The sequence below is a fragment of the Puntigrus tetrazona genome, chromosome 18 (assembly GCF_018831695.1).
Source record: "Puntigrus tetrazona isolate hp1 chromosome 18, ASM1883169v1, whole genome shotgun sequence".
Lineage (NCBI taxonomy): Eukaryota > Metazoa > Chordata > Actinopteri > Cypriniformes > Cyprinidae > Puntigrus > Puntigrus tetrazona.
Genome location: NC_056716.1, coordinates 20,738,937 through 20,763,373, shown reverse-complemented (window position 1 = coordinate 20,763,373; position 24,437 = coordinate 20,738,937). Strand labels below are relative to the sequence as shown.

Genomic DNA, 24,437 nt, shown 5'->3' with positions numbered 1-24,437 from the left:
TCTTGACGTATTTCACAAAATGAGTCTGAAAATACAAAAATTAATACTTATAATAATAGTTATGCGACATGCAGCTCTTTAAAACATAATTAAGTATAAACTTACTTTATTTTTTGTAATAGTATTACAGTAACTTATTTTTAAATTGTTACTAAACTCAACTCTATCTCCAGTCAGTTTCAGCTCCACTTTTTTTTTTTTTTTAAGTTTGAGTAATGTAACTTTGAGATGTTTCTGAAAAGACTTTCTTATGCTCACCAAGGTTGTTGTAATTATTAGATTAAAAATATAGTAAAAACAGTAATATTATTACAATTTAAAATAAGTTTCTATTTGAGCGTATTTTGAGATCTAATTTATTCCTGCAATATTAAATCTGAATTTTGGCAGCCATGACTCCTTATTCTAATTATTTTTGTTGTGTTTCCGTACAAAAAGTTGTTACATGATGTTACGGTTGAACCACTGATGGAAGACGGAGTATTCCGATGATGTCTTTCATTTACTTGGCAGGTCACAAGCCTCCCGGTTTTCATCCAAAATATCTTAAAATTGTGCTCCGAAGCTTTTATAGGTTTGGTGTCTTTACCGGAGTCGCCTGATTTGAGTGCGCTTGAGAGAGAGACAGACAGGAAGTGCGCTGCAAGTGTAATTAAGGTTCTATTGAAGGTGTGTTAGTGGGCCAAGAGACTCTGATGTTTACTCACCACTGTTAGGAAACTAGGACACCAATCCCAGCTGAGTCATGTCTGCGTGGTACAGCTCCTAAAAGTGTGTGTGGACTGTCAAAAGTGTCTACAGAGAAAGAGAGAGAGAGGGATGATAGCCAGATGCTGTGCTGACCTTCTAAACACTCCGTCTCGGATGCCCATAGAGAAAGACTGCCATTAGAGTATCTCCCTCACTCTCTTTCTCTCTCTTTCTGTTTTTCTCTCTGATAGCAGACCTACATATGAGCTGGTGAGCTAATTGGTCCCAGCGGAACATCAGTTTTGTCATTTCTGTTGTTGCGAAAGCGACAAACGCGCACGCAAACACACACACACGCGCCATCACGAAACTTTCTAGGGCGAATTTGCAGTGCACGCGTTTCACTAGCGTCAATTTATCGCGCCGCTTGTAATCTCTCTGTTTGTTTCTCTCCAGGATAGCTGCGCAAGAGTGCTGCTGTTCAGGGGGGCGAATAAGGAGATTAAGAACTACAACAGCCAAACTGCCTTCCAGGTGAGAGCGCAAGACCTCTGGCTTCCTGGAGATCAAACACCTTGGAGGGAGTCAATGGAGCCGGATCTTATTTAAACTGATTCTGTCGTTCGCTGCCCGCAGAGCCAAACTGTATTTAACTTTAGGCCAAGAGCAGTTTCAGGGCTGTGTCTTGAGAATTCACACTGGACGTGAAAAAGTCTGCCTAGATAACATTTGTAGGCACTTCTGACAAAAAGGCTGGTAGGCAGGCAATTGATGAGACATTTTTATTTGACCAAAACTTAGCTTAGCAGTTTTACAGGCTCCTAAGAGAATATTTGGACGGGGTCATGAGAAATGTTGACAGATCCTAATCAACAGTGCAAAAAAAATTATAATATTATATACACAGTTGTACTATGTTGTATACACAGTTGTTAAAAAGAAATATAGAATTGATAAGAAGCCATGGCACTATTTAGTAGTTATTTGGAGAAAAATGTGTGAAATATTATTACAATTTAAAACTATTATTTTCTATTACGGTGTACTTTAAAATGTAATTTATTTATTGACTTTTCAGCGTCATTCGGAAATCATTCTATTATGCTGTTTTGCTGATTAAGAAACTTCTTTTGTTTTTTATTAATATTATTAGTGCTGGGTAACGATTAATCGCAATTTTTGTGAACGTAATATATGTGTGTTGACTGTGTACATTTATTATGTATATATAACCACACACATATACAGTATATATATATATATATATATATATATATATATTTATTAAATACTTATAAAATAAGCATACTTAATATATAAACATAACATACTTTTCTTGAATACATACATGCATGTGTGTGTATTTATATATACAAAATACATATACACAGTACGCATGTATATATTATGTATACAAATACATATATTTTGTTTGATTACTCATATACCCACCACTAATTATTATCAATGTTAAATGTTTTGCTGTAAAAACCGACATAAATTATTATAGAATTATCTGATAAATAAAAAGTTCAGCATTTATTTGAAATAAAAATAATTACATTTAAATAAAAGTCTATTAATATTTTTACTGTTACTCTGATCAACTTGCTGATAGACAGTATTATTAAAAATATATATTTAGCCTTTTAAACAAGCGTTGAAATGTTTTCGTCTGTCAAGTTCACGCAGCCCCTAAAACACCACATTCCATTAGTTGTTGGGTTTTGCTGGATCTGTGTATTAACCACGCTGGCATTTGGTCAGTGTAAGCGGCATGTTAACGTGGCAAGTCAAATGGATCTCTCGTGCCCTTCTGATGCTTCACGTGAACATACCAACAGCGTACTGGGATTGGTGTTTGTCTGCTTCTGTGCTGTGATGCTCAGTGCTTGAACTCACAGTACAATTGATGTTGACACAGATTTTCAGCTCAGATCAAAGTTAATTTGTTAGTACAAGGGGAGGGGGAACCCGACTTGGTGCGGCTGCATAAATCCAACACGGAAACCATTAGACAGCTGCTTTGATTCAGCCTTTAGTGAGGAAAAGTTAATTAGCCCTCACATTCATAAAAGAGAGAGAGATAGTATCATATTAGGCCGAATCAAATTAGTGATTTATTGGTCACTAATTATTGGTCTTTGGTCTTTATTTGAGACCTGTTTGTTCACTGCAAACTGTAAATCTAACGGTAAATCCTCTGGACAATCTCTATACTTTGTAGAACTGGGTATTTTTGTGCCAGACTTATTTGATTTGTTTGGATATATATAAAAAAGCTAGTTTATACTGGTCCTTTGCTGGTCTTAAGGTGGTTGGACCAGCATAAACCAGCTCAAACCAGCATCCCAGAGTCAAAAAACATACCTAACCAGCATATGCTGTGTTTTTCGACAGGGATATAGTCAATATTTCATGTATATTCATATACATGATAATGTAGTCAATCTGAATGATTTTGTAGTAGCTAATGACTGACAGCTGCATTATTGCTTTTGAATTGCTGTCTTAGTTTTTTCGGGGCGACATAACATCCTGTTATGAATTGCATGCAGTGTTATAAATCTGTAACTGGGTTTTTTTGTTTGCCCAGGGATGTCTGGGAGAAAAATAACCCATTTTTCTTTCTCTCTATAGGTGGCTATTATAGCTGGAAACTTTGACCTGGCAGAAATTATAAAGACTCACAAAGCATCAGATGTTGGTAAGCGGCTCGTATACTGTACCTCCGCCATCATTAGCTGCTATCGAATTTGCAAGCAAGCGCAAACAATCTCTCGTGTTAATGAATCCTTACAAACGCGGCAGAGCGACCACAGCCAGGGAACATGAAAATTTGAGCGGCCCCTTGTGAGTCCGTGTGTGTTTGTGAGTCTGCAGCGTTCGGGTGAATGAGAGTCATCACTCTATTCGCCCGCATCGACTGCAAGGCTAGCTCATTCCACACGCTAGTTCTGGCGGGGAATAGCAGCCGGTTGTCGCACCGCTGTAATGGATCGTACCCATTAGTGTGGAGTACCATTGTCATGGCGACGGAGCGGGGTTAATCCCCGAGGCTCAGCAGGTGTTGGGAGTTTGATTTGAGCCAATGGGAGTGTAGCCGCAGGCCCCGGTATCTCATCAGAACCGTGTGTGACCTCGATGAAGGATGGGATGGACGCTCTCACGCACACACAGAATCTGAACCGGCCTAAAAAACACAGCGTTTACGAGACCGTAGCGGATATTTTGTCACTAATGCTGAAGCCTCTCAGGATGTGTCCATTCTTTGTCTCTCTCTCCTCTCATTTCCTTCCCATCAGTCACCGAGAGAGGGGAAAAGAGAGTGAGTGAGGGTGTCCTGAGTGGGTCGGACAGTTGGCCTTTTCACTCTGAATGGATGGGTGGAAGAGTAGAGGGCCTAAACAAGCAGACAGCTTGACTACAGAGCGCAGTATTTGCACTACTTAAACAAATGGCCCATCTAAAGTGTCCCTAGATTTTTTCTCCGGCTGAAACTATTGAAGGAGGAGTGATTTGAATATACTAATAGTAATATATATGTATATTTTAGTACTATCGGTTTTACGTGTTGTTTTGTTATAGCTGAACGTGTTTATTAAAGCCTGGTTTACCAGTAAGATCTATTTTGCTAAATAAGAAAATGTTTCTTTTACATAATATATTTGTGTGTGTGTGTGTGTGTGTGTGTGTGTGTGTGTGTGAATGCATATATATATATATACAGTATATATATATATATATATATATATATATATATATATATATATATATATATACACACACACACACACAGACATATATATATATATATATATATATATATATATATATATAGACACACACACACACAAATATAATATTCAAATGCATGCATACACACACACACACACACAACTAACCAAATAGTTGTAAATAGTTAATAAGTAGGTAAAATACGTAGTGCCTAGTATAAATGGTACAAAACACAGTCTTGAAATTACATTAATTTCAGTTCAGTTACATTGAGGCAAAACCAACTGAGAACTGCAGTTCTAGGATGTATTGAGTGGCTTGTTCTTGTTCTCACATCCTGCGGTGATTGGCAGAGGGCTGTTCATATCTGATCAGGTGACAGGTGGATGTTCTGTACAGCGGTTTGATCAATACTTAATTTACATTAGAGATTAGAGAGAATCAGCTATGAGACTGACAGCAAACCATATGTCAGGATGACAGCGCTGTGCACTCTTTTATCCTGCTTGTCTCTGTTTCTCTCTCTCATTGTATCATTAAATAAGGCTGTCATTGAGTCATATGAACTCTTTTGACCCTGATATACACGAGACGTGCATTTTAAACTACACATTTGCTTTAAAACAGCATCACTACGGAGTTTTACCTGCATCTAGGAGAGGTGAGATATTGCCATCTAGTGTTGATGGTCTGCACTAATTGCTTTCCTCAGTGGGAAGACAAAACAGCCTCATTTCTCAGTTATTGGTAAACAAGTGAGTTTGTCGTGTAATGATCAGTTTTTTACCCCAAAAGCGTCCCAAGCAAACGACCGCTGTGCTAGCGGTCAGGACAGGAGGAAGTGTGTTTTTCTAATGAATTATAGATGAGGAGCTTTGTAATTCGAGTGCGTCTTTTGTTTACCCCTTTGAATGCCTGATGAGGTTTCTGTACCCCTCATTTACGAATTATGCTAATTGTACCTGACAGTTTGTCACGTACGGCCTCCCTCTCGCTCGCTGTGACCTTTTGCTGACACCTGCTCTTCCTGTTTCCAGTGCCTTTCAGGGAAACGCCTTCCTACGCGAATCGCCGGCGCGTGACCGGAGGCGACACGTTGACATCATCACGCTCTCTGCCTCGCTCCGCCTCCGACAACAATCTGAACAACGTGGCCGACACAGGCCCCGCCCACTCGCCCGTGCCATCTCTGAGGAGCCTGCCCCCTCTGGCCCACACCGGGATAGACGTGGCGGCTGACGGCAGCCTGCAGAGCACAGGCAGCTCGCTCTCCTCGCACTCCCGCTCGCCCTCCCTCCAGCGCGTCAGCGAGGAGCCCGGCTCGCACGCTGTACGCCGGCACGCGCCCCTCACGCACTCCCACAGCCGCGGACGCCTCAGGTGAGCACGTTTCATGAACATAACCTGTTCATTGAGTGTTTGATTATTAAAGGAACACATCATTTTCCAACTTCCCTAGAGTTAAACAGTTGAGAGTTACAATTTTCTAATCCATTCAGCCGATATCTAGCACTTTTGGCTGTAGATTCATTTAGATCATTGAATCTGATTAGATCATTAGCTCAAAGGGCCATAGAGTTTCGATATTTTAAACTTGACTCTTCTGTAATTACATAGCGTACATGGACCTATGACATAAAATGAAAAGTTGCAATTTTCTAAGCAAAAAGAACAATGAACTATACTATCATTCCTACATAATCATCAAGGATCTTTCCTGCCGTACCGTGGCAATGATAATTGCTAGGGACTATTTCCAGGCTATTTTCAGATATATCGGCCTAGAAAATTGCAACTTTTCATTTTACGTCATTTTTGTACCTCAAGTTTTAAATAGTAAAAATATCGAAAAATATATTTGGTCATTTTTTCGCACTATGCTAACGGTCTAATAAGATTCAATGATCTATGCTAAGCTACAGCTAAAAGTGCTTCGCGAGACCCTGAGATTGACCGAATGGATTCAAAAACAGTCAATACTCAAATGAGCCTCTTTTCAGAAAAAGTGGGGTGTTTCTTTAAATGGTTTTGCTTGTTTGATTACGCACAACGTTATCATTAAAGTGTTAGTTTACCCAGAAATGAAAATCGTGTCAATAATTACTCACGCTCATGACGATCTAAACACTTAAGGCCTTTGTTTGTCTTTGGGAACACAATTGAAGATATTTTTGAGAGAGCTCTCTGACCCTCCTATAGACAGCAGGGGTCCTACCATGAATCCAAGTTCCAGAAACATAGGATATCAGTAAGACATCAGGGGTTCAATCATAATTTTACAAAGCTATAAGAATGCTTTTTGTATTCTCGTATGAGAAGAGTAAAGTCATTATTTTTTTGTTTTAATATTATAAATATCTTGATTTGTGTTCCCGAAGATAAATGAAGGTCTTACAGGCTTTGGAGTGACATGAGGGTGAGTAATTAATGACAGATTTAGCATTTTTGGGAAAACTATCCCTTTAAAGCTGCAGTCAGTAACTTGTGGCGCTTTAGCCATGCTTTGATTGCCACTTAAAGACAAACAGATGCGTTAAAACATGGATCTAATTAATCCAGTTACTATAGCCATCAGTTTAAACCCAGCATTTGGGTTGAAAAAATAATCAGTGTAGTTTTATTTATCTAACCACATTTTTCCAAGTTTATATCCATCCCCACTAAATCAGCAACGTAAAGTGTGGGGTTATGAATATTAATTTCTCCGGTAAAAGCACTGTCAAATAATCAATTATTAATTATAACTCTCAACATATCTGTCATACAACGGCCGCAGCAAGAGGGTTTATTTCTAAAATCTTCACTTGCAAAAGTATTATGGTAGTACCTTGACTCGCTGGTACCATAGGACTTAATCAATGGTATTTATGTTTTGTTCCCTCCGGCTAAAACTTTTGAAGCAGTGGTATGAAAATACAAATAGTAATATACAATATGATTGTTAGTACTGTCAAAGTAGTTCCAGTAACTCTAAGAGTAATTCCATGGTAGTAGTTAATCATATACCCCACAAAGTACCATGGCATTACAAATAAATTGGTTTCCATGTATATGATTTTTTATTGTAAATCTTTAGTGTTTTTCAATGTGTGTAGTTTTGTGAGTGTGTTTTATGAGTTATCACAATCTTTTTATTTATGGCAGCTGAGACCTGTATTGAATGAAATCCTTCGGAGTTCCCTGCTCGTTCTCCTCCGTCTAAAATACTTACACTGTTGTAATCTATCACATCCTCACAAAGCAGCATTTGATCGACATTTGCTGCTTTTAAATCGCGCTATTCAAATGTTTAATATATATTCAGATTAGACTCTCCTCTCCTGCGAGTCTGCAGGACATTGCTGGAATCGGCTGTGTTTTGGGACTCCAACGGGCCTTATTGAATTTCCCGACAATATTGCTCTGAATCTCATATTGTGTATTTATTGCAGGGCGATGATTGACAGGGTTTTAGAGATCGTGAGACGTGGCGCTTTATAATTGTGTTGTTTCTAAACGGAAGAAAACTTGCGTGGATTAATTTGGAATTCAAACTTTTAGTGTTGCGTCCAATGGAAATAAGAAATACTTTGAATTACAGCAAGGGATGGGGGTAGTGGGTGTTTTGCAGCGCTAATCAGCACAAATCTGACACTGGAGACACGGCAGAGGTTGTTTATCACCACACTGCCTTTTATAGCAGGTGTAATTTTTCTACTGTCTGAAACAATCATCTGAAATGCACTAAATCACACCATTATGTGCCACACAAAACAGTGAGAGACCCGACTGCATTTGATTCTGATTGAGTTTGACATTAGCATTTTGCTAAGCTAACGACATGATACTTTTTGGGAATAAAACGAGCAATATATCAACTTCTAAAACCACTTTTTTGTCTGTTTATTAAAAGCTTTCACCTGCAAAAATCATCAAATGTTTTTGAATTATCTTTATCTGGAGATATTTTTCCGGAAATAGAAAGATCAATTTAGTGGTCTTTTTTTATCAATTTTTTTCATGCATTAAATTAATCACCATATCATGTAATAGTTTCAATTAAAACTTTTTTTAATCAGTATGTGTTAGCATTGAATGAAATATTTTTTTAAATTTAAAAAATTAAAAATTAAATATTTGTAACCTTTAAGATTTTGTATGTTTTTGAAAGTGTCTTAAGTTCACTTAAGTCTGCATTAATTTGCTAAAAATATAACAGTAATTTTGTGAAATATTATTATTACAATTTAAAATGTGTATTTTAGATGCCACATGACCTTTCAGAAATCTCCCATAAAACATTAATCACTGTTGAAAACAGTTGTTGCTGCTTAATATTTTTTGTGGACTCGTCCACCTCAGGATCTGTGAAGAATAAAAAGTTCAAAGGTACATAATTTCATTTTAATAAATATATTTCGTAACGTTATAGATGTCTTTACTGTCAGTTGCTCTTGAACAGTTTATAAATCTTAATGCATTTTTGGATGTATACAGTACCCTTACAAAAAAAAGGTTATTCAAGTGTGCTATTAGTATACTTCTTTTACACTAAAAATAGGAATGTATACTTGTAATAACTTTTGATGTATTTCTCAGGCTTATACTGTGCTCTTAGAATCAGTGTTTTCATTGTTAAATGTTAGGGGGCACTAGTACACATCGTCTGTTCAGAATTACCAAAAACACACAAGAAGAAGAAGAAGAAACCCAAACAACGGAAACTTCATCGTGTAATCTGACAAGATTATTAGATATGAAACAGCATCAAAATGTGTAACATTATGGAATAAAATGTCACCAGTGAAGAGAACATTAGTAGGTATTATTAAATGGGTAAAGTTAGGTAGTATACTTAAAGTAAACCTACACATGTACTTGCAGTATAAAACTAGTTTATCGAGATTATACTTCAAAGTGTATAAAAAATGCTTCAAGTATTTCATTAGTAAACTATCAGTATACCTTTAAGTTTACTTTTAGTGTAGTTTCAGTACAGACTAAAAATATAGATGTAAACTAGTTCTAGTACTCAAAGTTGTACTAGAAAGTGGGCCAGTTTAGTATCAAGGGGTATTGAAATAGTACACTTACAAGTATACTACTAGTACACTGATATTTGCATACTTACTATATAAAATATACTACTTTGAGTGTACTTAACTTTTTGGCATTCATAAAGTATATATGCTCTTTCACTTCAAATTGTGGCATTGTGTGTGTGTGTGTGTGTGTGTGTGTCTTAAGAGCATGTCTGTTTCTTGATAGGGAGTCTTTACTACAAGCATATTTCAAAATGGCCAGATAATGCAGTTTTGTAGGTTAGAAAAGTGATGGCTACTTTCTGAAGCAGTTCTTTTGTGCTGTTTGACTTCACTTCAACAAAACAAGGGTCTTTGTGTGCTGCTTTGGACCTCAGGACTCTAATTTTACCAGCAGGTGTAGTGTACTTCTGCAGCAGAACAACACTTTAGGGCTCACTCTCTCTCTCTCTTGGTGTGGTCCTGAGGGGCGTTTGCTGTGTTCTGTCCTAGTTGTCCATCTGTCAGTATTTCCTGACATCCTGGCCCTCTACTAGTAATAATAACGTGTGTTTGTGTGGTTTGCAGTGTGTTTGTGTTTAATAGGCAGAATGTGATGATACAGGAATTAAGCCAAAGCGCCTGTCCTTGGTGTCCGGCGTTCTATAAAAGTCTCCTCTCTTTCTCTCTGGTCACTGCCCTTTGTCTGGCTGTGTCCACCTGTCACTCCCTGAGGTGAGCGTGGTGACCAGGAGAGTGTGTAATTAGTGCCGTAGCGGTGCGGTCAACGCCGGCCACCCACTTCCTCATTCGGGGTCAGGTTTGAGGCCAGGACACGTTGTTCTAAATATTGTCAAAGTGAATTTAGAGATCACAGGTCGCTGGGTGCACGAGCGGCAACAGCACAGAGGAATCAAAGGTCAGAGGTCAAGCTCGGGCTCTGTTATTGGTTGACGGTGTATGATATCGTGTTAAATTTGGCCCTTGCTATGATATGAATCCTTAACATATATAAAGAAAAAATGAGGTTAAGATCGAGGTGATCACTAAATCTCAAACTCTGTGTTTGTACCCTAAAGTTCTTAACAATTTTTTAAATCATTAAAGGTGTTCATTCATTAAATAACAATAAAATTGGTAATATTTATATATATTGACAGATATTTTATAATACAATTAAAAAATACAATTTAAAAAAACAAAAACAACAACAATATATAAATTATTTTATAGACTTTTTATAAATATTATGTGCAGTTTTAGAAGTTTGTAGTTTTATAGTATTTTTCATTTAATTTGTTCTTTTTTTAATCTAATATTTATATTTTATTTCATTTTTTTATATTTTTCATTACCACAATTTTAGAAAAATTTAAATCAGAGGGACTTTATGGTTAATATATATTTAAAACTGATAAAGAGGTTATTAAAAAATGTTTTTAATTCTTTACACTATTGCCAGATATTTTATATAAAACTCCACAAAACTGATACAATATCTTAATAATGATATTGATATATATTTGTATAATTTTTACTGGAAAACTTTTTTTTTTTTTTTGTTTATGCAGCTTTGCAGTCCAGCAAGCTAAAACCTGCTAAAAGTCTGCATTTGTAACTGGTAGTATTGCAATAGATCAGCTATTGTTAAGTGTCCAGTAACCGACATTAATTAATGTGGTCAAAACTATTTATTTTTACATCAATATGATGTCCAAACTATTTCAGGGGTGACTCTTAAATGCCATTGTCAATTCCAAAACGTTGGCCTTTAAGCGGTTATATATAGTATAATATACGAGACAGCATCTTGATAAAGTATGTCATAGACAGAGTGTTCAGAAATAATGAACGGTCTGGGAGATCGTTCTTTAAGACGTCTTTGTGTAAGTAAAGGTGATGTGCACACTACAGCTAGTGATCTTGAGACGGGACAACAACCATGTTTCCCCCCTTTGCGAGTGAAAAAAAATCTTATTAAAGCTCTGAATATCTGTTGCTGTGTTCAAGTTTTCTTTCCTGTTAAAATATGATGATAAAAGCTTTTTGAACGAAAGGTAAAAAGCTCATCACTCATCATTAACATGTCTCTTTTTCCACCGTTTAAGAGGCTGAAATTTAGACCTTACCTCAATTCTGCTGTTTCATTACTTTGCCGATTTATGAGCTCTGTTTAGAGGAAAAAGAGAGAGGGAAGGAGAATTGAGTGATTTATTGATGGCAAAAGGGAATCCATTTTGTTTGTGCAAGGCAGGTAAATGAGGTGTCACTCTGAAAGAGCACTCTCTCAGTCTGGAGCTTTCCGTGATGGATTCCACCCTCAGGACATCCAGACCTGCCACTCCCTCCACGCTCACCCCTAAACTGATTTCCTATTGGATGACGGGAGATTTAGGGGGCGGCTGTGAGGTCAATATCTTCTTCTGCGTTCCTATTGGCTTATTCCTTATCAACGCTCACGGTCGTTTGGGTTTAAAGCATCTCTGCAAAAACACGCTGAGGTGACATTTCATCCCAGTAACAACAGAAAAAGAATATTTAATAACTATAGTTTATGAATTATAAATATTTATATATTTGATTTTTGATTAATGTGGTAAAGTATCATTTAAATAAATGTATTTGTCAGTTGTACATAATGTTTTGCAAAATAATTAAAGCTTATTTCTTTACTTCTCAGTGGTGATTCATTGGTAACACCTTACAGTAAGATTCATTAGATAACATGAAGTTAGAATGAACAATTATTAATCTTAGTTAATGCTATTTTCAGCATTTACTAATGCATTATTAAAATCGCATGTATTTGTTAATATTAGTTGATGCACAGTGAGCTAACAATGGATGGTTGCGTTTTTATTAACTAATGTTAACAAAGATGAATAAATACTTTTTGTTCGTGTTAATTAATACATTAACCAATATTAACAAATAGCACCTTATTGTAAAGTGTTGCCAATTAATTTTTCTTTTAACCATTTTAACCAAGCTATTAGCTAATTTAATTAAAATGTAATGCAATTAATTTAGTGTCAATTCTAAAAATGTAACACACATTTTGATAATATTTTAATTTTTTTTTTTTTTGTAAATTCACATACAGTTTTATTTATTCCCCATGAATTCCCATAATAATTGTCATGCAAAATTAATTATTCAAAAATTTCAGTTTCTGATTATTTATGTATTCTATATATTTTTTAAAAAAAGTTATTTCTTTTTCTTTTGGTGTGAAATATGCAATTTCCTGACAGGTTTCATGTGATTCAGCCACATCCACTTGTAAAAGAACCATCGTCTTTCTCTTTGCAAAATATTGTTGTTATTGTGTTAAAAAAAGAAAAGATTAAGAAAAATGGAATTGAGAGAGAGAGAGGAGAAAAGGACATTTTTAGTTGATAGCGGTGTTTCCAAAATTGCTGGGAGGTTGGGATGACCCAGTAAACACAAACATTTACACACACACACACACACACACACACACACACACACATCTAAGCTCTGTCGGAGGAAGGGCTTCACACTGACTCCATTACACTCAATTAACCCCTAAAAGGGGCAAGACAGACTGAAAGAGATTCTGACAGAAGAACGGAAGAGATGATGAGAGAGAACGAGACATAATTCATTTCATTCTTTCATCTCGGTCCATCCACAGAGACCATTTTACGATTGTGCACTTATGCAAATAACCGCTTGCAAGATAATGACTGATTCCGATGCCTTATTCTGTTTTTACAAAGCATATGAGCCTCTCTCCATTATGGCTGGACTGGTTGTTCTCAACATCATTTTTTCAGAGCTCAAAGGGTCATTTCTTCCAGATAAAGTCTTTTAGGTTTACTTCTATTGTCAGGCGAAGATGGAAGCTTTCTTTAGCTGACATTTTTAAAAGAAAAGTGTAGTTTAGTAGCATCACTATACAGCTGATGACAAGTCACATTGAATCTATTTTTGTGATGGCAATGACATCAATTTTTCTTTGTGACCTTATATACGTAAAAAGCTGTCACGCAAATGCACAAATATGTTTTCCTCAAGTAGTGCAAAATATTTCACCTGGTATTTTTTCTGGAGCTTAAAAATAGTATTCTGTTGTAAAATATATATATATATATATGTGAACATATCATGTAAATGTGTGTATGGTGTTAATAAAAAATTGTATTAAATATGATAGAGATATTAAATAAAAATGTAACCTTAAACTTGCTAAATATTTACATTTACATTCAGTTATTTAGAGGACAGTCTATATACTATACAGTCCTTTAGACATTTAGAAACTTATATATTAATAAACTGTATATATTAAATACATTTTATATTGTACTTTTCTAATTTAAGTTATTTTTGGAACAATTTAATTTGATTTTATATTTTTATAATTCTAGGTTCTAGTTATGGATATTTATTTTCTGTAGTTTTTAAATTTTATTTCATCTAATATTTATATTTTATTTCAGTGTTTTATAGTGTGAGATAGATAGATAGATAGATAGATAGATAGATAGATAGATAGATAGATAGATAGATAGATAGATAGATAGATAGATAGATACTTTTAGTTAAAAACAACATATCTATCATGTTGTAGAAAGTGGAGAAAGTTTAGATGCTTGTGTCTTTGGCCCCAGATAACACAGATCTGACACGTAAGTTTGTGGAGTTATTCACAGCATGAGGACAGCGTGGAGACTTAGTCTTTGACTTCGGATCAAGCTGCTGTTACCTAAAGAGAGAGCAAGAATCGTGAGAGATGACAGAAAAGAAGCCTCTGATTCATTGTTGACATGAGCACCCGGCAAATCAAGACAGTTGCTTTCAATTTATCTCTCCATGATGGCAGTTGCCAGGGTTACCGAAGTATAGTTGGTGTCCAAGGAGGCAGCCGAGAGGATGCTCAGGAGAGGTATAGAGCCAATATATCACTTTGTCACACCCTTCACCAGGACACTGTATGCCTGAGGGGTTTAGCGTGGTCGATTAGGGCAAGGTTGTTGTTGTGTGTGGGGTTCTGAGGGTTACACATGTTTGTATGTGTGAGTGAGTTAATACCTAAAGGTGCTTGTTATTAAGTTCGAATGAGGTCAGTCCTCCTCGAAAGAGAAACACATGTTAGAGCTGAAGTACATTAGTTAGAATGAGCCTCTGGTCTTATAGAATGTGGCTGTGGCTTTCTACCTAGACAGTATGTTTTGAGCAACATATAGGCATGTTTGAATGTTCAAATATTAAATAGGCTATATAGCCATATTTTCATTTTCAGATCGAACACTTAATTGAACGTTTTGATTATGGCATTTGATTATGGTTAGTTAACAGAAATACACCTGTTAATTGGATTTTAGAGTTTTATTTAAAGGAATAGTTCCCACCAAAAATGTAAATTCTGCCATCATCAGCCTGTATGAATTTCTTTTTAACCACTGCTTTGGGTCACCATTGACTTCCATAGTATTGTATTTCCTACTATGGAAGTCAGTGGTGCCCCAAAACAGCATGGTTCTGCAGAACAAAGAAATTAAATGATGACAGAATTCACGCGTTTCAAACAAGACTCAATTTAAACCTATCAGATTCAGCTTGAAATCGAACGAAACGCATTTCGAATCCAACGCTTGAATCGTTCTGGGGCATCACGCGCGCTCAAATCTTGTATAAAATTCTTGCGAATCGCGAGCACAGTTCAGTGGAATGTTGGATCCGTCTCGGTAGGCTGCTCACCAGACTCTGGTTTTGAAACGCGGCGCATGTCTTTGTGGAAGTTCCTCATGCATGGGAAGAGTCCGATCGGCCCGGAGATCAAACAGAGCGGAGTGTGACGTTAATGTCATCTACAGGCTGCGCACGGCCTCAAATCTATCGTCTTACAAATGTCCTAAATAAAAAGAACACTTGTCAGAGGCTGTCTATGTCTGTTTTATGATGATTGATGTGTGTGAAATACTGTATTACTGCAGAACCCGCCGATGATTTTCAGCGATGTTTATTACAGGCTCTGACTGATCAATACTGAGTCAGAGGAAACCGTGACGACAGGACTCCATACCTCTCCGTCTCTCATCCATTCTCTCACTTCTTACAGCCTCTGTCCATCATTTCTTCTCTGATACTTTCTCTTTTCCATCCATCTTTGCTTTACGGCCCTTTTCTTTTCCTCTCTCGGTTTCTTATTATCTCCACCCTTAAATTCCCCTCTCTTTCTTGTTGCTCTGCATTTACATGCTGCAGTCACTCTAGCCCCGTACCGCTGCAGTAATTGGAAAGCCGTCACTGAGCTCGATGTTTAGAGCGAGGGATAGATGGAGAGAGAGAGAGAGAGAGATAGCTGGAAAGAGTGTGTGAATATGCATGTGTGTTCAGACCGAATGATTTTGACAGTAAAGGCAAAGGTTTAAGAGTAAAACTTTACAACAAGGTTAGATTTGTTAACATTAGTTAAACTAACAATACTTACTAATCTGATTCCAGCATTTACTATTATGTTATCAAAATCAAATATGTAAATAAAATATGTTATCAAAATTTAAAAACACATTTTTAATTGTTAAATGGACCAATAAACAGCTGTATTTGTATTAACAAATGTTAAAAAGATTAATAAATACTATAAGAAAGTATTGAAAGCAACGGTTGCACCAGTTTTTGCATGGCAAAATTTAGCAAAAAAACTGCTACATATTTACTAACCGTCTGCAATCCAGTTTAACTGTGAAGTGAAGGGACTTGTGTCCAGGTATGTTTGTGCTCTGCATTTAACCCATGTAGAATGCACACACACACACACACACCGTGAAAACACACCCTGTCGGACCTGAGACTCGAACCTTTCACCTTACATACTGGTCTTCTCTCTCTCTCTCTCTCTCTCTCTCTCTCTCTCTCTCTCTCTCTCTCTCTCTCTCTCTCTCTATACATATAAATATAAGAATTTAATTTAACATATATTAAAACTATGCATACATACATCTTTTAGCTAAATAAAAATTATGTATATAAAATGTAATATAATATACACACATATATTTAAGTAATACGTGTGTGTGTGTGTGTTTGTGTGAAATTTGCCAGATTATTGAAGTATGCTGCCTTCTCCACTTATGTTGTGCAAATTTAATTCAGTGCATGCTTGTGTGATTTGCCTTATTTGCATAGCACCTTTAGTGTATCAGGTATAAAACAGCCCAAATAAACAATGCATAAACAAGCGTGAGTCATTCTCAATGAATTCACCCCAAAACATCTGAGCAGAGTTCCAACAGAGGGAAAGTTACCATACCATACAGCCCATTAAAAATTGTTCTCTTGTGTGGGTGTGTGTGTGTGTGTGTGTGTGTGTGTGTGTTTTGCTGGACTTCTAGTTTCATTTCTGACTGGGCTGGAAACAGGAATCATGTTGGGATGTTGCCTTTTCGCTGTCGTGTGTGTGTTTGGAATGAATGGGTGAACGATTTGCGATGAATGAGAGAGACAGGGCTATAGCCACTTTGCCTGCAGCTGCATTAACATTCAGAAGCTGTCTTACTGACAGAGAGAGAGAGAGAGAGAGAGAGAGAGACAGGGGAGGGAGGGGAGGACTTGGAGGGCAGAGAGAGGGAGAGAGAGGGGTAGGAGGGGCTGTTGATTACAGCACTAGGATTGAATGTGTGTGTGTGTGTGTGTGTGTGTGTGTGTGTGTGTGTTTGTGGGTGCAGGGTTGTTTTAGGGGGGTGAGGTGAGTCGTGCTCAATCCCCCCCACACACACACACACTAATCAATCTGGACCCCTGGCGCCCGCGCATTGTCGTCTGCGACCGTCCGCGTACGGATAGAATGAGGGCGGGAGTACACCAGCCCAGCCACGGGGAAACGGCGCAGCCGCGTCACAGCGCGTGTGTGTGTGCGAGCGTGTGCACCAGAGCCACGGGGAGTGAACATGCCCCACTCGCGGCGAGTGCAGCCCGAGCGCTCGGCGCCGTTCGCGACAGGCAGCCGTTAACGGGAGCGAGGGGGAGGGCGGGGAGCGCTCAGAGGGAGGAGAGGTGGAAGAAAGGAGGAGAGAGGAGCAGAGGAGGAGAAGAAGAGGGATAGGAAGAGAGGGAGTGAGCCGCTTTCACCTGACGCTGGCCCTGGCCGGTTCGGGAATATCGAGGAGGAGACCCGCGCACGCACACACGCTCGCACTCTTCTCGCGGGACCATGTCGGTGACCACCGGATTTGGCTACCAGTTGCCGGGCATCACCACGGTAACCTATGTTTTTGTTTACAGCCCGGGGACGGTCCAGCGGGACCCCAGCCCTCCTCCCGTGGGGCCCTCGCACACACTCTCAGGAGCCCGGGGCCCCAAACGGAAACTCTACAGCGCCGTGCCGGGGCGCACCTTCATCGTGGTCAAACCGTACACGCCGCAGGGAGAGGGAGAGATCCAGCTGAACCGTGGAGAGAGGGTCAAAGGTGAGTGCCCTTTCCCTGCTAATCGCTTAGCACCTGACAGCTGTCAATCATTTGGAAAAGGGGCGGGGTTAGTCCAAGTTTGCTCTGTGATCACAGATTGCGTGTTGCAATGTGTCTCTCATGCTGTTAGAGTTGATTTGTTGGAATCTTTAGTGTCTTTATCAGTCTGTCCGGAAAGTCTTGTTACTTTCTAGAAAAAAGCTTTTTGCATGATCATGTGTAATGGAAGGGGAAATACTTTTATGAACTAACAAGGCTGTGTGGATTATTTAAGTTCAACTTTATTTATTTAAACTAAAATAGTGTAATATCAGTTAGTGGTCGAAATGCCATTCTCTCGAAAAAAAAATTAATTTAGATTTAGATTTTGCCTGTGTTCATGCTTTGTAAATTTATTATACAGCTGTACTTTTTATTTAGAAAATATATGTGCTAAATTTAATGTGTATTTATTATAGTACTCTGCATTGAAAAATTGCATCCAAAATGAATGTTTTTGTGTACATAATGTATGTGTGTTTGCTGTGTACATATTTATTATGTATATATAAATACACACACACATGCATGTATATATTTAAGAAAAATATATGTTTATATATTAAATATATTTATTTATAATATAAATTGTATGAATAGAAATATATCCATGTAAATACATATAAATATTTTCTAAATATATACATTACTGTATGTGTGCGTGTCTGTGTGTTTATATACATAATAAGTATATACAGTACACACACTTGTTATGTACACATAAAAACTTTTTTTACTTTGGATCTGATTAATCACAATTAATCGTTGCTCAGCAATTCATATATATCTTTTTATATTTTAATAATAATAAATAACTTATATAGCTTTATTAATCATTTTATGAATGCCACACATATAATACATATTCTTTAAAAATAAAAGAAATGTTTGCAAATAAATACAGCTGTTCAATTAATTTATAAAGTGTCATTTGGAATATACGATATTCTGGCTGGGGACCCAATATCTGTTGCATACAATAAAACATTGCTATAAGCAGAAAATATCCTGTAGAACTAGATCTGTTGACTGAGTTATGAACAGGACTGTAGCTGGATACACAGTGACCTACAGACTGTCTGTTTTTACAAGATGCACATGATTTTCCATCTTTAACATGTCATCTGCTCTGGTATGCCTCAAAACGGGGAGACGAAGGGTTGTCGTCTGTCAAACACTGCTCTCTGGAGACCGTCTCTCACATCTCACACACACACACACATTGACGCTCAGCTGTAAGGAAAATGCTCGCTTGCTTACGCGCTAGGGAATCTTGCTCCAGAGGAGACTCGGCTCAGACAGTATTCATGAATTTGTGCTGTCTACATGCGATTGTATTAAAAGATGTGGTTGTAACTCATACTCACTGTTGAGCGTGTGAATGAATGCTGTAGATGTGCGTGTGTGTGTGTGTGTGAGTGTGTGCTCATGGCTCAGGTTCATGGCTTATGTGTTGTTCTGTTCTTGTCTCCATTCATGCTTCAAACCAGACTACCACTCAAACGCAGTGGAAGGTAAAGAATTCTGCATCCATCCCACTGCCCTCCAGTGTGTATAAGTGTGTGTGTCCCGTGCACAGCCCCTTACACCGGTGTTTTTATGCTTCAGTAACTATTTCTCTCCACTTTGCCCTACCTGCATGTTCACACATGTGTACCCGGCACCCTGAACACATACATGGCAATGTTACCTTGTTTCCTTCCTCCCTCTTGAAGCACATATTCTGACTTCTGTCACATTTAATGCTTAAAGCATTTTAATAGAGTGTAATGTCTTCTGCTTGTACCCAGAGGAGGCTGTTATTGCTCTGAGGTTGCTCATGTGTAGCCCAGAAAAGTTAGTGGAGCTTCATTTAAGTGTTAACTTTGTCTCAGATGTTGCTACTAAAACTCCTTCACAGAAGTACAAATATGCATTAGATGAATATTTGCGTGTGGCGTGAGTAAAGAGTTATTTATTTATGCCGCTGGCAGAGCTCAGATCATTTGGTCTTGAAGGAATTTGAATAGGAGTCGTTGTTGTGGTTATTATTATTAAAATTATGCTTTTTATTGCTGTTCTTGATACTTAATAAATGTCCTAGTAATGCTGCATTTACATCTGAGCTTTGTATCAGATGTTTCTCTTAAAATGTTTTGTGGGAAATAAGCATAGACATAAGTGGGATTAATATGTGAGTAAAGTATATATTTATGCCACTGACAGTCAAAATCTAAATCTAAATAGAAGTTGTTGTTGTTGTTAGTATTATTGATCAGAACTGCTTTTCATTGCAGTTCTCAAGACTCAATGAAGGTCCTAGTTGTGCTTCATTTAAAAATGAGTTTTGTCTTAGGTGTTTCTTTTAAAATTCCTGGTGAGGAATACACATGTACTGCACATGACACATATGAGCTGAATGTCTGCATCCAGTATTACTTATATATTTATGCAGATGGAATGCATTTGAATGTAAGTCATAATTATATTGTGCTTTGCATTCATGAGACTTCGTGGAGGTACTAGTTATTCAAAATCTCCTAAAATGTCTTCAGTAATGTACTAAAAGGAAACAAATAAGTCAAAAGTTGACATGGTAACAGTATAACTGTAAAATTCATGTGAATTGCATAACTCAGATAATTACTCTTGGATGGATTTGATAATAAATTATCATATTGAGATCTTTGGTATCCTATTAGCTTGGTTTGTTATATTTTCTGAATGTCTTGAAATGATGTTCTCCTACTATCAGTTCTTGAGAGAACATAATCAATTTAATCTCTTTGATGTCTGGCACCTTAGGTATCGTAAAGGTCTTGTTTGTAATTGGGACATGTATTGGTTCAGTCCAGAACAGCTGCATGCACACGCTTCCTTCTGAAAATATCCTGACTCACATTCCTGCGCTGGACATCAGGTGCATTAGTGGCCGTGAAGTGCCAGCATCCCTATGCTGGTGGAGATGGAGTTGCCGCTATAATCTGGTGGCTCCATGACAGCATGCTGCTTGTGCCAGCTCAGAAACTGCCAGGACAAACCATATGCTGGACACACGACGCATCTCTGACGTAACAGCACCATATGTCAAAAAATGTTCCTATTTCCTGTGCGCCTTCTCTTCTTGTAGCACCTCTGTGACCTTAGAAAGAGACGAGCGAGCAACCAGCAATCTCTCTGTGACTCCCAGCTCCTGATATATTCATAATGCCTGACTCACGGATGTTCATTAATGTAGGAGTCACTGCTGGGAAAACAACAACTCGTTTTCAGCTTCAGCAACGCTATCTATGCAATGGGTCTCATTTGTTAACCATTCAGTTCTGTACTTTAATGTATGCTGAATTTGGGTTTATATAAATTTATACTGTATATATATATATATATATATATATATATATATATATATATATATATATATATATATATATATATATATATATAATACATGTGTATCTTAAACTGCTGAACTAGACTGAGAGATGTCTGCTATTTTTACTGTATGAAGGTAAATTTTTATTTTTTTAAACATTTTGATTTACATGTCTAAAATATAGTAAATTCTTGCTTAATAAAACAATTGATAGAAAAGATTTTAATTTTACACAGTATTAAATTTTTTTATTTGTATATTCTATTTTTAGATGATTTCATAACACTTCAGCATTTTAAATAATATAATAAAATAAATACATTTGGCTAAATAAAGCTTATATGCTTTATTTAGAGTGTGTATTATGGTAATTTTTTCTCATCTAGAATAATCCAGAGATTTTGTCTAAAAACCTCTTCTTTGGATCCAAGTATGCCACTTGTGTAGAATTACTGGTGAATGAGACCCAGTGAGAGTGTTGTGTGCGTGATTTTGCGCCCCAATCGCATTAGTTCACCTTTGGAGACTCTCACTCCCTGATAAAATCACGTTTGGTGGCGCAAATGTCTGCGAGACCTTGAGGACTGAATAAACCCGCTCGTGACTTCAGGTTGATAACCTTTAGCGTGCTCATCTGGGAATGTTTTGATGGTCCTTTGCCTCGTAGAGATGTGAAATGCATTTGGACTTGTGGCTTCAGTTCATTGGAGCTTACTAACTTCAGCCTTGCTTTGAGGACGCGGGTGATAAACGGATGAGTGCTGCAAATATATCCCCATCACAGGGGTGAGACCTGCTACCGAGGAAAGATATTTTTGGGGCAGATCGGGTCACATCTCGGGCTCGATATGTGATTGATACTTCAGAGAAACCAAAACTTGAGAGAAACCAAATGTTACTGTTTTTACCCAACAGCTTCTGGTGCTGAGAGATGTCACGTTATAAAGACATGATATACTGGTATATGCTTCGAAATTATTACATATTTTTTAATGTGAACTTTGAACCAGTTCATGTGATATCGCTATTTCTGATTACTCCATACTCAATTTGAGTACAAGAGTTAAGTACCAATCTATAATTACAAAGTCAGGATAATCATAGACATCAAATTTGGAAGCACCAGCCAAGGACTTCCAGTATAAATACTGAGTACGACTGACATTCACAATAAGCTGTTGTCTGTCGGCTTGTTCAAAGAGCCAGTATGTCTAACACTTATCTATTCCTGCCCCTCTTACAATGCTGTTTACCTGTTTTTCCTTCACTCCGTCTTTACCTTGACTTTTTCTCTTCCCTCTCATTCCATTTTCTGACGGAAGAGAATGTTTATGAGGAGATCATGCTCGGTAAACATGAAGCTCACACATCTCCACCTGTCTTTCCTCAATACTTTCATAGCTCTTATATCATATTCAAAAGATATCTATAGTACAGACATAGTTCTCTACACTAGTAAAATCAGCACTGTAGACCCACATACCTACACTTTGTCTTGTTGTAGAGAACTGATGTATGTGTGTTGTCTCTCTCTGGCAGAGTCTATCAAAGAAAGTGAAGAGGAAGGTAAATTCATTAGTGTAGAGCCCTGTGCACTGCGCTGTTCCTGCTGGACTCTGTAGACTGCTTTAGGTCAGACAGGACCAGTCTGAGACCACAGACCACCAATAGAATGAAGATCCCTGTAGATCCAGTGCAGTAGGTTACTAGGTTTTAGCGGAAAAAAGGATGAAATGATGGATGAGGTTTGCTGTGTGCTTGTGTGTGTCCAAATGCCCCTACAAAGAGGGTCAAACCTTCATTTTAGGAAGCCTTCCATTCTATGAAGGCATTGATTTACGCTATGTTTCATATGTAAAAAATTACGGATCAGGATCAAATCAGTATTCTAGTTTAGACAAGGTTAAAGTGTAGTAATTATATGTGGCTTAATTAAGATGCCAGATTGTTTCTTCCTAAACATTGTCAGGTTGAGAGAGAAATAAATAAATAAATAAAAATCTATACATATACAACTATGTAAAAGATAGCATATTTTTCCTATACTTCGTTATAAAACTATATATGCTTATTTGATGAAGACACTTTTCTTATTAATATCATATAATAATTACGATTTTTTTTTTTCTTCTGGTTAATATTTTTTTGGGAAACTGTGAAATCTTATATATAATCTTAAATATAAATAAACGTAAGTGATGTCCCTTACTGAAATATGTAGAAGAAAACCCATGAATGGTTTATGTTATTAATATTTTAATATTTTGATGAAGTAAATTCATCTGATGAAGTAAAATGGTTGGACTCGGTGAGCTAGACAACTCAGAATGCACAACTCGGAAAATGAAGTGATAATATGATGACCACAGCAAATGAAAGAGCATGATTTTTTTTTCTCCACAAGAAGTCTAAATGCCCTGGATATCGAGGGAAATCCGCGAAAAGAAACAATAATAAGCGTGGGTATGTTTACATCCGAACGGGATAGCGTAGCATTTCTTGTCTCAGCCGTTTGTAAGATCTTTCTGTAGCTGTGGTCTACTAAGAGTCAAAGGAGCTTAAGTCGGGGAGGACAAAGGAATGGGTCTTTATGAAGTTTTGTTCGTCTACAGGCATCTTCCCGTTATTTTGTCCGTCTCTTATTGCTAGGAAAATGGCTGGGAAAGTCATACATCGCTTCGCCCTTCGGTGAAAAGTACAACCAAAAACGTCACAATATGGTGTCTTATTAGAATTATATTTTCTGAACTGTGTATTCTGACTCGTGTTGCAGAAAAAAGTGCCAGTAACTCACCGAGTGCAACTATTCGCCATCATTGACATAATGCCATGAAATAATGCCGCCCCCCATAGTCCAGAAACGGGGATCCCATTTATTTGAAATAACATATATACATATATACAACATATTAACTTAAAGAGCGTATGGTATGTTGTCTCGAAAGTTTTATATAGGATTAAATTGCTCGAAATCGATTGCTATGTGTGTAAAATAAATGATATTTTACTATTGGAACCCAACTGTTGCACATTATAGCCGAAACAGCAAAGAAAACTCATTTCATAGGAAGGGCATACGTTACATTTAGTTTGAAGATTGAAAATAAGATTCAATTAAGAAAGAACATTTAGAAATAAACTTTTTAGTCGTTTTGACTATGATGTTGTATAAGATCTTTT

The 24,437-nt window shown here is 37.2% G+C and overlaps 1 protein-coding gene across 3 annotated transcripts in view; it reads left to right on the top strand.

Moving 5' to 3' along the window:
* The window catches only part of shank3a (SH3 and multiple ankyrin repeat domains 3a), a 225,513-nt gene that overhangs the window by 134,738 nt on the left and 66,338 nt on the right, over positions 1–24,437 (top strand). For all 3 annotated transcript variants that reach the window (XM_043264469.1, XM_043264470.1, XM_043264472.1), the window contains 5 exons: positions 1,147–1,224; positions 3,331–3,397; positions 5,466–5,808; positions 17,682–17,866; positions 19,396–19,419. In XM_043264469.1, coding sequence (XP_043120404.1) covers positions 1,147–1,224; positions 3,331–3,397; positions 5,466–5,808; positions 17,682–17,866; positions 19,396–19,419 — 697 coding nt within the window. The remainder of the gene's footprint in view (positions 1–1,146; positions 1,225–3,330; positions 3,398–5,465; positions 5,809–17,681; positions 17,867–19,395; positions 19,420–24,437) is intronic.